The 13778-nt window shown below is 33.1% G+C and overlaps 1 protein-coding gene across 1 annotated transcript in view; it reads left to right on the forward strand.

Moving 5' to 3' along the window:
* Positions 1 to 13778, forward strand: part of LOC150103145 (lysine--tRNA ligase-like) — a 199946-nt gene that overhangs the window by 21430 nt on the left and 164738 nt on the right. The window contains exons 4-5 of the mRNA XM_090398349.1: positions 719 to 801; positions 9677 to 9780. Of these exons, the coding sequence (XP_090254475.1) occupies positions 719 to 801; positions 9677 to 9780 (187 nt within the window). The remainder of the gene's footprint in view (positions 1 to 718; positions 802 to 9676; positions 9781 to 13778) is intronic.

Consider the following 13778-nt stretch of genomic DNA (forward strand, 5'->3'; position numbering starts at 1 on the left):
AAGAGTAAATGAATAAGTTAGCAGCTACTAATCATCATCAATATCCACTTAGCTGGATAAATTGATGTTGATTAGCAGCACTCATGTTCTTGAAGAAAGTGGAAGAATGATGATGGCTTTCTGCAGAATTTTCATGAAAATATGAGTGAGAAGTAGGTAAACAGCATATTGATAGAGTGATAGGAGGTAATATGAGAAAAAGAGAGAGAGAGTGATAATCAGTTAGTTTCTTCTAAGTTTATAGCTATTAGGAGGAATATTTTTCATAGGATGTTTAGTTTTTTAAGTAGTTTTCAAGACCTGATGGATCTTACTCTTTTGGTAAAGTTTTAAGAACCCATTATTATTGTGAAAGGTCTACAGAAAAGTGAGTTTCAGCTTCAATTTATTTTAAATATGGAACATATTGGACTTCAGGTAGGATTTTTTGGTTTCTTATTGTGGCTGAGTTTCCTATAATGCTTCAACAATATGATCATATTGAGTGTTTTATGAAAATATTAAGCAAAATGCAAACACTGTCACCACAAATGTTAGTTATTGGTAAATCTTAATTTCCATTCTTTTTTTTTTTTTAAATTTTATTAGCACTTAATAAGTCATTTTTAGATATATAAATATATATCTATAAATATAGAATATTTTTTAAAATTCTTTATCTCTTATTAATTACAGAATTTATTTGAATGTAAGTTATCAAAAATGTATTTTAAATTAGGTATTATTCTCCAGAAGAGGAATATTTAAAGATTAATGGAAAAATTAGAAGAGGTGATATTATTGGCTGTATAGGACATCCAGGTTCGTTGTCTTTTATATAATATATGAATTTAGGTATTTTGAAGCAATTTCATTCAATTTGATCTTCACTACTTATGTGCATTTGGCTAGTTATTATTTTGTCAAGCTTATTATAGTGTTAAAGGCTAAATAGAATGGCAATAAATGATTTTACTATATATAAATATATAGTAACATATAATTGCTTTGAAAAGAAACTTGAGCAGGGATAAATTATAGTAAACAGATCTTGGTTTGTTTTTTCCCTTATGGCCTCTTGGTTTCTATGGATACATACAATTCTTTAAACATAGAAATGACTATCTTATCCCAAATAAGATCAGATCACCAACTTCTGACTGATCTTATCAACTAAGAACATGAAGGTATATTTGAGGAAAAAATAGATTTGCGTGTTTTAAAATGGTTGATTAGTAGTCCTCTCTTTTAGTGTTGCACGGTGATCAGCATTTATTTTAGAAATTATGGACTTTACAACCATGTTAAAAATAACTTTTAATATCCTGATGTTTCGATCTTCATATTAAGATCATCATCTGGAGTATATACAAATGCACAAGCTGAATTACATTACATACAGTGAGTAAAGAAACAATGAATTTGATCACAGGTTATTTTACTGGCATGACTTCTAGTGAAAAAAAAATTAAGTAATTATTTAGAAATTACATCAAGCTAAATTCTATTTATGATAACATGAATAAACATTCTTTTTTACAGATAGTTTTCTTTTAGTAACAATGATTTCCTATTTTTAGCATTACAATTGTTATTTGCAACTATAAACTCTCCTCTAAGAGCAACTATAAACAGGACTGTGGAAAATCCAAGTTCCTAAATCAAAAATAACAATTGTAATGCTAAAAATAGGACATCATTGTTACTAAAAGAAAACTGCCTGTAAGAAAGAATGTTTATTCATGTTATCATAAATAGAATTTAGCTTGATGTAATTTCTAATTAATTAATTTTTTTTTTCCACTAGAGGTCATGCCAGTAGAATAACCTGTGATCAAATTCATTTTCTTTACTCACTGTATGTAATGTAACTTTGCTTGTGTATTTAGTATATTGGAGTATATACAAATACACTGATGATGATCATCATCATAACCAATGAATCTTAATATGAAGATCGAAACGTCAGGATATTAAAAGAGTTATTTTTAACGCGGTTGTAAAGTCCATAATTTCTAAAATGAAGGTTGATTAGTAGCTTCATAGCAGTATCCAAAATGTGACCACATTTTGGCTACCTGATTGGGTTGTGTCAATATAGTTAACAGAATTAATTGTGGAACTCACCTTTTTTTTTTTTTTAATTTTTTTTTTTTTTTGTTTTGCACTGTTTTTACAAAGGACAGTATATTTTATTTATGCATGTCTTTTGTCTGAATTTTTACCATACAAATTTTTACCTTAGCTTAAATGTGATAGATAATCTTTCCTTTATACTCCCAGACAAGACAGAATGTTTTCTGTACTGTTGAATCAGAAAATGCCAATTGTATGTGTGTGTGCATGTGCGAGTGGAAGAGTGTATATTTTTATTTATTTTCTCCACACTTAGAGTGGTTAAAACTCTTAAAAAGAAAACACTGAAACTAATCTCCCAATTAACCTTGCACACAGGTGTGTATCCTGGGATATCTCATGTGTAACTTAACCTCTTAAATTAAATGTGAATTATTAAACCCATTAAGAGATTGATTGAATCTTTACATTCTTTTTTAACAAAATAAAAATCTTTAATTTACAAAAAACACAAATTTATACAACATCAAATGATGTTGTATATGAAACTACTTAACTATACAAGTGCTAATGTATACTTCAAATCACAACAAGAAAAACACTTAAATTTGCACAACTTCCTCTCAGTCACATAAACCAACAGTTATTATCTTATATGAACAAAACTTCTGGAATCTTAGTCTCTTGCCTCCTGCAGTACTTGTATTCTTTATTAAGTTTACATAGGAAAAAGACTAACATAAAACAAAAGTGCTTTCTATATGACAGCAACATAAGTGAAAACTCTTTTTGCACCTTCAAATCATGGAACACTGAAGAAAACATATGCTGGCTTCATCGAAGACACTTCTATAATTTCACTTTCTATATGAAAGCAACAGCAAACTCCACTGAATACACTACTAAAAACTATATCATCACTTTAGAATGATTAACCTTCTATACGAAAGTCTCAACATTCTTCTTAAATGTCCAATGAGGTCTAATGTGGATATCTTTTATTTCAGGTCAAATTTATGAAACTTTCATAGTTTCTACAGACATTTTACTTTGATATAATGTTGGATCTTTAATATCCACTATTTCTATATAATTTACTTCGCTGAAATGAAGCCTTATGGCTCTTCTTTTATTAATTTTATGCACCGACCGAGAATTCACTTATGAAAAATGCATTTCTCTGACATTGGATTTCTTTAGCATTGAATGAGAATTTTTGCCATCTTAAGGTTTCTGCCTAGTCTTGGAAGAAAACCAACCAGTTTGAAACAGCTGTCAGGCCAGTGAAACCTTTATGAAATGCACTAATAAGAGGCAAATATATGGATGCTTGGGTGGTGGTTGTGTTCATTTAAGTAGTGCAAGCTAAGGCAACTCTGATGCAGATGATTGTATTCTCGTAAGCTCTCAGGTCAAATTTACGAAACTTTCTTAGTTTCTACAACCATTCAACTTTGAAATAATGTTGGATCTTTATTAACCACAATTTCTATATAAATATTTTTTTTTTTTTATATAGCATCTAAATTATTTAAGGTATACTATCTAACAGATTTAAGTTAGATATAATAAATTAAAGGTTATTGGGACAGGCATATAGTAATTTTGTAGGAAAACATTTTGAATTATCATTGTTGCAAAAATTAGCAATCCATATACTGTAATATTATTCTAAAATTAATTATTTTCTATTAATATGTACAGGCTGCTTTATTATTAGCCCTTCATGGCGACGATGATTCATCGCATGAGGGCTTCCATCATGCACGCACACACAGAGTTCATCATACTCTGACTTGAATGCATTCACTGTCTCCACACTCACCATACTTCCAGGCAATGCATTTTAACCATCCACAACTCTCCAAGCAAAAATCGTTTTGCTCACACCCTCTTTATACAGCTTCCAGGGATGCCCTCTTGTTTTTCTCGTCTTCACCCATTCATTGAAAATCTGATCCATATTAATCTGGTAATAGCTCCCTTACCAATTTATATGTCTCAATCGTGTCCCCTCTTATTCTTCTATATCTGCTAGATTCTGCAATTTGCATTCCCTCAATTTGCCTTCGTACTCTACATTCCAAAGACCAGAAACTACCTTAGTCAATTGTCTTTGAAACCATTGCTTCATCCTTTTGAAAACATTGTGATCAAATCTGCACATAGTAATCCATATGCAGTCTGATCAAAGCCTTATACGGTGGAATCATGATATCCTTACTCCTACATATCAGTGTTCTCTGCATCATTCCCATTAATGTGCTGTGCTGTCCTGTCCTTACAATTTTAGCAAAATGTCCCCAAAATTTCAGATTCTTATCCACCAACAAATCCCAGATCCTCATCTTATCCACCTCCTCTAAGATATCCTCACCAATCTTTTACTCTGCATTCATTGGGTTTCCAAAACTTGAAAGACTTACACTTTGTTATGTTTAACTAGTAGCCCTTTTCATTTGTCCTTTATATTCAGAACCAATTTGCATCCCATGATACCATAATTATTGTACAATCCATTATACTATGTGGGAAAAATCTGTGTATGTGTTGAATTAGCAGACTGTCAATCACGATATCTTTCTTGTATATTTGTTTCTTCAATCTTTTGGAAGTGAGTGTTGACTTGATATATTGGTGGTCTGGTGCAAGTTTCAGTTTATCTTGTATAGTTTCCTGTTTTAAGGATACTTGTGCCATAATATTCCAAAAAATTCACATTATAACACAAGATTATAACATAAAAAGCTGTACATTTCTATCTGAAAATTACAGATCATTGGTGGAATTAGATAACAAATACAAGGTAGAATTAGAACAGTGACAGCCATGTGATGTTATACGTAAAACAGTGCAAAGCAAAAAATAAAGAAACGTAGTATTAACTATTATTGAATTGTATTATTAATCATTTAAAAAAAAAACACCTTTAATTATGTGTGATTAGAATAAGACTTTCCCATATTTTTCCCTTTTTTATTTAATAATTAATAATACAATTCAGTAATAGCTAATAATTCTATGTTTTCATTTTTTGCTTTGCATTGTTTTACGTATAACATCACATGGCTTTCACTGTTTTTAAATTTGTTTCATTGTTTTAGTTCTACCTTATATTCTGTTACCTAATGATACTGATGATGATCTATAATTTTCAGATTGAAATATATGGCTTTTTATCAAATTTTATTCATCCTTTTATGTGAATTTTCAGAAATTGTGTAGTTTCCTGAAGATGCCAATTTGATTATGGCACAGTATTGGAAGTAATAATTAAATGTGCTTTAATTGTTATATTAAATATGTTGTCATCTCTTTCTCCTAAAAATACCAGTATGATTTAAAACTAACATAAAAATTTATATGTTTATTTGGAAATGATAAAAGTGGAAATGGAAATCTTCTTCATAGTGCAATTGGGAGAGCAATGGGAAAACGTCTTTCCAAAGGGGAAAGCCGTTTACAATAAAAAGGAATATTTACATGAGCTTTTTTAATTAACAGTGAATTAGTCAATCATATGGGGGTAGTAGTGTATTTTCTCCAGGGAAGTAAGTTTTTTCTTTCCACAAATAGGCACACTCCAAAGAACTCACTATTAATAAACAAAAATACTATATGGAAATAGGTAGATGAGATAGTACAGAGTTGGATTGTACAATGCAGATGGTATAAGTTGTGAGGTTGTGTTAATATCAACTGTTTAAATAAAACTCATCTGATATTAGTTTTACTCTGAAATCTAACATTTTATGAATTTGCTACATTTTTTCAAATTCTCTCATGATCACTTATGCTAACTGTAAACCTTTAATTCATTTTATTTCCTGGCTGTATATCAGAAGTCACTACTGCAAAATTGCTTGGAAAGTATGAATTGCTAATTTTTATACTTTGGATAACCAATCCTGGTCTGCTACTGCATTTTGGGCTTTTCATTGTGTTAAATAGGCAAACTAGCCAGAACAACATGTAATTAAACAGATGCACGACACTAACATCACCTAGCCTTAGATGGGCCACGAATCAGAACAGCCCATCTCTGCCACTGCATTTAGAATGACCTGAAGACAAACAATATATGTATATAAGATTATATATATATATATATATATATATGTATATATATATATATATATATGTTTATTTTATTGTTTTTTTTTATCTCTGTAAATTGGGTTTTATACTCTGAGTGGTTATTAATTACACAAGGGTTCAATTCCAATTGGTGCAATGACTTTGAACTATTTCTTTTAGAATCTGGAAAATCATTGACTCAAGACTAAATAAAAAAATTATACATTTATTAAATGAAAACTAAAAATTATGTATATTATAAATAAAATAAAAGTAATAACTATAAAACTATTTGGATCCAACGCCTTCTAGAATAAAAATATATTTTAGAGATCTCCTTTATCTTAGAGAATAAATTCATTCTCTCTCTCTGATTCATTCTGTTAAAAGTTTGTTTCACATAAATCAGTTATTTTGTTTTCCACAATGAATTCCTACAAGCAATAAATGTTCATTAGAGTCAGTTCTTCATTAGGCTTTTATTTTCAAATGATAAAACTTCTTATTAACTTCCCTGGGACTATTCAGTGCTTCCTTATTTAGCATAAATTGTAGCATTCATCCTCACTGTTTCACTGGAGTATAAATATTCTTACCTTAGGAAGTTTTATTACAAGATGCACAAATCATAAATTCATTACCAGCGAAAAACAGTTTCTTTTACTACTGTAAAATTGTTATTCTTATTTTTACTTATTTTATTTTAGTTTATAACTTAATTCATTTATTTTATCTTAACTTTACCTTACTTTACTTTATTCATTCAATTCAAACTCACTATATTTAGGATATCTCTACCTTAAACATAAGCCTCTCAAAGTTAATCCTTTCGCGACTTATTTCTGTCCCCCCCCCCCCCGCTATTAGACAAACTTATTGATTTTAGTTAGTCTAATGTATGCAGTCTTCCACTCACGCACAAAGTCAAATTAGGAAATTTATTTTTTATTTCAACTGTGCCACCTAATTGATTGGATATTGTTAGAAAGATGGGGTGGAAAAAACAGGAAATAATAACAAAACATATATACTAATTCTCTAAAATGCAAGTTCTGACTATTTGTTAATCCCACAGGTTCGCAAATTTCTCTTTTTTAGAGATAGTGCATTGGCTAAGGAAAACAAACCGGATAATTACAAAAACACGACATTTATTTTTTTTCTAAAACAATGATTACAAAGAACACAAGTTACTGAGAAGTTAAACCACATAACCATTAAACAGACAGAAGATTGTAAAAATCATGCAGTGATGCTCACAGTGCACTTAACACTAAGTTAATTTATAAGGAAGTTTCCTGTGACATTGCTATACAAAAATTTGTGCACTGCGATCATAAGTAACAAACTCATCCCTTAAATGTAGCAACTTAGATCTTGTCTAGCTACATACACTCCTTATTAACACTATTCCCCGTCTTACAATTAAACATACATTTAATATCCAAACACGTAAATAAACATATTATTCTCTCACAACACTTTTGATTTAGAAACTGCCTGTTTTACAAACTCTTAAGCAACACACACACACACAATTCCAATACACACTTTAACAAAGATACAAAAGCTGTTGCTTACTGACATAACCAAGTGTGAACCGTCCCAAAACGTTTACAGCAAACCACCTCAGGATTTTACCATTTCTTTCCTGGAAAATTTCTTCTTGCTGCTAGGACTTTCGCTTGCAGTAGATTTTGCATAGAACCTGCCTCATCGAGATACTGCCGACATAGGAAGTTCATAGATCGGACACTATTGACCCTCTACAGCCTGGAGAACGGCCGGTTATAGGAATACAGCTGGATACTCGGAAATGGCCGACATCAGGAACACAGCCTGCAAATGTGGGAGACTTGCCGACGATCACGGGAACATGGCCTGATGACTATAGGGAAAGGCTTTGACGACGACTGGAGAAAAGGCGAGCCAAAACAGGAGGCAAAAAAGGAGAGCGAGCTAAGAGATACAAGCTCCTTAGCTAGTTCTTAGCGAGCTACAAGCTCGCTATATATATTTATTTAAGACAAAGATATATTTGTCTTAAATAAATTTATATCTTATTTCTCATTTTCCTTTATCCCTCTTTTACCTTTTGGTGTCGAGGGTTTTTTCTAATCAATAGACCTCAGCCTTTACAAGGTGAGGTGGTCAGCCCTACGCCCCAGTGTATCCTTTGTCTGTAGTGTTGAGTTCTCAAGGCTGGTTTGCCTGCTTTGCAGGATGAAAAACCCCAGATAAACTGGAGGAAAAAACCCTGCTGTCCATGCCCAAGACTGGCTAACTTGGCTATGGGTGAGGAAGATCCTTAAGCGCCTCACATCTCTGACGAGAATCGAGCCCAGGACATTCCTTCCCCAGGCATATGGTTGCGAAGCGCAAAGCCACTAGTATTTATATAAATATTTATTTATATAAATAAATATATATATATTTATTTAAGACAAAGAACAATTTAAAATTTAAAAAAAGCAAAAAAAAAAAGGAACCTGGCATTTGCATCAGAGTCATTATATGTGTCCTACTTTAATGAATCTCATCTCATCTCATCTTCTTTATATCCTCTTTTACCTTGCGGTGTCAAGGGTTTATTAATCATCGGCCCTCAAACCGTTCACAGGATAAAGTATTCAATCCTATGCCCCGGTGAATACGACGTCCTGTAGTGTTGAGTTCTCAAGGCCAGTTTGCCTGCTTTGCAGGATGAAAACCCCAGGATAAACTGGGGGGGTGGGAGGACCTTACTGTCCACACCCAAGCCTGGCTAACTTGGCTATGGTTGAGGAAGATCCTTCAGCTCCTCACGTCACCAGCAGAAATCGAACCTAGGACACTCCTTCTCCAGGCATATGGTTGCGTAGCGCACAGCCACTGGACTTACCGCATGGACTCTTTAATGAATTTCCTTTAAAATAGTATCTAGAGGACTTACACCAGGATTTTTAATGGCTTTTTAATAGTGTTTTCATAATGAACATTGACTACACCACGAATTTTGAAAAGGAAAACTTTTCAATTTAACACTATTGTAAGATGGAAAAAAAAAAAACGAGCAAATTATTTGTATTGGTATTTTTAGGAGAGTGAAATAATGAAGCATAGCTGACATAACAAAATCAAATTGGCCTTTTCAGAATGCAGAACTCATAGTCCTAAGGAATGCCCTTTTAAGTATGCATAGTGAATATATTTGACTTAATATATGGCAGCCTGATGCAGTATCAGTATATTTTGTATAATTTGCCTGAAAGCCATTTTACTTTAGCAACACATTAGAAGTAATAATTGTTTTGTTATATTGGATATATTGTTGTCTCTTTCTCCTGGAAATACTAAAATGATTTAAAATGAACAGAAGGGTTTCTATACAAGTTTTAAATTTCATTTAAATAACATTTTAACATTACATTATTTAGATTAATTTTTTTAAACATTTTATGTATGTTAATTGGCATGTTTGAAAAGAAGGTTGACACTTCTCCATTATAAATTTGTTTTTATTCGGAAGAAATATCATTTTTAGATTTTGATCTTTGTTTTTTAGGAAAGACAAAGAAAGGTGAATTGAGTATTGTGCCAACTTCTGTTAAGTTGCTTTCTCCTTGCCTTCATATGCTACCTCATCTCCATTTTGGCTTAAAAGATAAGGTTAGTGCAAAATATGAAATCTTCATTGATTTTACTCAGTTGTTTTTTTAAATTATGCATTTATTTTTAATGGTTTAATTTAATTTTCTTCTTTTTTTTTATGCAAATCCATCCACAAAAGGTTGTAAACAATCTATTATACATTAGTACCATAGATGGACTAAGGGTTAAATAATCTGAAAACCCTGCTCTAGATACTAAACATATAACTCTTTTCAGTCACTTCATGCAGGGTAGTGTCTCGCACCTGATATCCCATCTAATCGCAGTGACGATTAAAGCATTTTTTGTGTGTCACAATTTTTAATTACCAATTTAAAGATCTAATTTATTAAAAAAAATCTAAAATTATACAGTAATCTCCCCCTTATCCACGAGGTATACGTTTCAAGACACCCAGCTAATACCCGAGACTGCAGATAGTACCAAACCCTATGTATACATTGTTTTTTCCCTATACTTACCTATGATAAAGTTTAATTTATATTAGGCTTAGTAAGAGATTAACAACAATAACTAATAATAAAATAGAACAGTTATAACAACTTACTGTAATAAAAGTTATCTGAATGTGAATGGAATCTTAGCAACTTCGGCATATTTATTTTATTGTCATTTATTTATTATTTTATGAAATACAGAACTTTCTGGCTTTTCTTTGGCATCTCTGAATTGCCAGCATCACTACTTTTGTGCTTTGAGGCCATTATTAAGTAAAATAAGGGTTACTTGAACCCAATGTACTGCAACGGTCAATTTGAGATACCGAGAACTACTCAGAACGGCATGCAATTTAAAGTTATGAATTGTCTATTACTAAAAGAAAGAGCCACACGGCTTCATTTAGGCGATGTAAAATTATTACATCGGCAAAGTGGGTACTAGATCCAACATTATTTCAAAGCTGAATTTTTGTAGAAGCTATGAAAGTTTCGTAAGTTGACCTGAGAGCTTACAAGAATACAATCCTTGGCATCCCCAAGTTGCCTTAGCTTGCACTACTTGATTTAAGTAGCTAAGGCAACTTGGGGATGCTGAGGATTGTATTTTCGTAAGCTCTCAGGTCAACTTACGAAACTTTCATAGTTTCTACAAACATTCGACTTTGAAATAATGTTGAATCTACCCATTCTCGAATTCTCTTTTTGACCAACTTTTCTAGTACTTTTAACCACCATTCCTGAGATATTGATTGGTCTGTAATTTGCTACTGGAGTTTTAGAATCTCTCTTATACAAGGGAGTTATTTTGCCCTCTTACTACTTCCTTGGAACTTCACCAGAGCTGAGACTTAAATTAAAGGTCTTAGTCAAAGGCATTACCAGTTCCCTTGCACATTCTCCCAGAAACCTAGCTGATATCCCATCTAATCCCACAACTGTATTTACATTGAGATTCCGCAATATCCTAAGAACCTCCAATTCATCTACCTCTGTTCCCACATCACTGTCTGTCACGTATGTTAAAGCAGTAACCTTACTAGGATTATATGCCCTTCCAAAGTGGCAGCTCAACTATTTTATCTGCTTCTGTCTCTTTGTGACTATCATCACTCATTAAGGTTAATCTTCCATAATCATTCTTCATCTCACTTGCCAAGTAACAAAAGAACTCTTTAGGATTTCTTTTTGCCTGCTTGGCTAGATTCTTCTCATAATCTGATTTTGCCATGCTGGTCACCTTTCTCTTTATATACCCCCCCCCCCCCCCCACTTCTTCTGCAGCTTGTGCATAATGATATTACTCATCCATCTAACACCTATCTGATTAACCGTCCTTACCTTAGGTATACAATTTAATATTGCTTCCTCTAGATGACCCTTAACTATATCCCATGTACTACTAACATCCTTACCCTGCAGTGTTTTATGCCATGACACAGATTTAAGTTTTTTCCTAAGCATATCATAATCGCCTGCTTTGTAGTTCCACGTGTATCCCTTCTTGACAGAATATTCCTCATGTTTTACAATCTCCCAAGTCAAGACTGCATGGTCACCTTCACCAGTCGGAGGCAGTTTGGTCACCTGGGTTATGGATAACTCTTCTGATCCTGCGACCAGGTCCAATACTCTCCCAACCCTAGTCTCCTCCATCACATTCTACCTGAAGTAATCATGTGCGCTTTCTTCCTTCCAGTCTGTACCTCCCTAGTTGAAGTCTCCCCATAAGAATCACTCTACCTGTGATCATTGTACTAATTTGGCAATACATCTCTTCCAAATCATCTGTGAAACTCCCTCTCCTATTGCAACAACCAAGTGTATATTTTGTCTTTTTAGCATTAATCTCACACCAGATTTCTTCAAATGAACAGCCACTCTCCTGCCTATCTCCTATTCTTTTTGGCTGCAATTCATCTGCTATCATCAGTACCTCCCCCTCCATTTTCTGTTTCTTATGTGAAAATAAACCCTCCACATTCTATTCCTGTAATTACATCATCTGCTGTTGGCCAAGTCTCACTAATGCCTGTCCATAACTTTTGACGAGGTTGCACTAACCAATGCTGAAAACTCCTCTCTTTGTTCCTGATACTTCTGGCATTAGTATATAGAAACTGCAACATCACTTTAGGCTGAATTGACTATCCTATTCAATATTTTTGCTTGAGAGACTAGATACTTGCTTCCACCCTAATTGCTTAAGTTTCGTTTCCCTGAATTTGCCCTTCAGCATGCTCGGTGAACAAAGCTCTCTCTAGGCACCTTACACCAAAACCATTTAGATGCAGTCTATCAGCATTGTACAAATCCTTCTTTCTGTCAAACACAGACCCACAAATTCTACATCATTCCTTCTGCACAATCTATATATAGAGACTCATTGGCTATCAATGCCCTCTTCTTCAGTTTGCCTCTATCATGGCATGGTAGATACCAGATTCCCTGCTCGTGTGGGTTATCATATTTCGGACAAACAGGAAGATCTGCTCTGATCCGGTTAGAAGAACACAAGCCGTATATCCAGTAGCTTGAACTTGAATAGTCTGGACCAGAGCATGCCATCAACACCAGACATAGAGTTCAGTGGAACAAGACAAAAGTCATTCACAAAAGTCGATTCCTAATGGAACAGCTTTACAAAGAAACACGTGAAACATTACTTCACTCCCCTAACCTAAACAGATCCATTGGTCTATGTCTTTCCCCCTTGTGGGAGATAGTACTCTGTAAATCAGCAAATCTTTCCTAACTTGTAATTGTATACACACATATATATTTATATATATTAAAAAAAAAAAAAATTAAAATAAATAAATTTAAGAAATTTAACCTTAGCCAGTGGCGCTTTGTGAATATAACAGTTATTGTTTAATTAGCCTTTGTACTTGTACTGATGATGCCTGTGATACTCAGCAAATATTCTATGAATAAAGAATAATTTACATGAGTTAATTCCGTTATTGTAATAGTAAGTACCATATTTGCAGGCATATAAGATGCAGCTGCCTATTAGACGCACTCCCCCCCCTTTTTTTTTTGTATGCATTTTTTAGAGAAAAAACTTTTATCACTGAATATTATAATGAATTTACAGTATTTCAAATATAAATATGAAGTTCATGAATCTTGAACACCATGATGCTGATCCATTAAAGTTGGCGATCCCTCTGTTAGTGGCTAGCACTTTCGCTCAATGAATAATAATTTTTGTAGACACTGAAGGTCCCACTTTTTTTTGGTCTAAAATTCAAGTATTCAGTTCTGCCTCAAGTTCTGTCCATTTTGCAGTTCCACTTTGTAGGTTATGTTTACTGTGAGTTGCTTTTTTTAGATCCTCTTCCTGATTCTGCCAAGTTCTTATCATTTTCTCAGTTGAGGGTGGCCCGAAATGCATCTCTACAGCCCTGTTTCTATGTTCTTTAGCATACGCAATTACACATAGCTTGTATGCAATATTGTAGCAATGCCGATTTTTCAGCCATAATTTGCCAAGAAATTTAGAGAAAATTTAGCGGCAGAAATTTATCACCGTTTGCAACAATTGGAAAGTTT

This window comes from Typopeltis vanoorti, chromosome 9 (genome assembly GCF_054136105.1).
Source record: "Typopeltis vanoorti isolate ZY-2024b chromosome 9, IOZ_Tvanoo_1.0, whole genome shotgun sequence".
In the NCBI taxonomy this organism is placed as follows: Eukaryota; Metazoa; Arthropoda; class Arachnida; order Uropygi; family Thelyphonidae; genus Typopeltis; species Typopeltis vanoorti.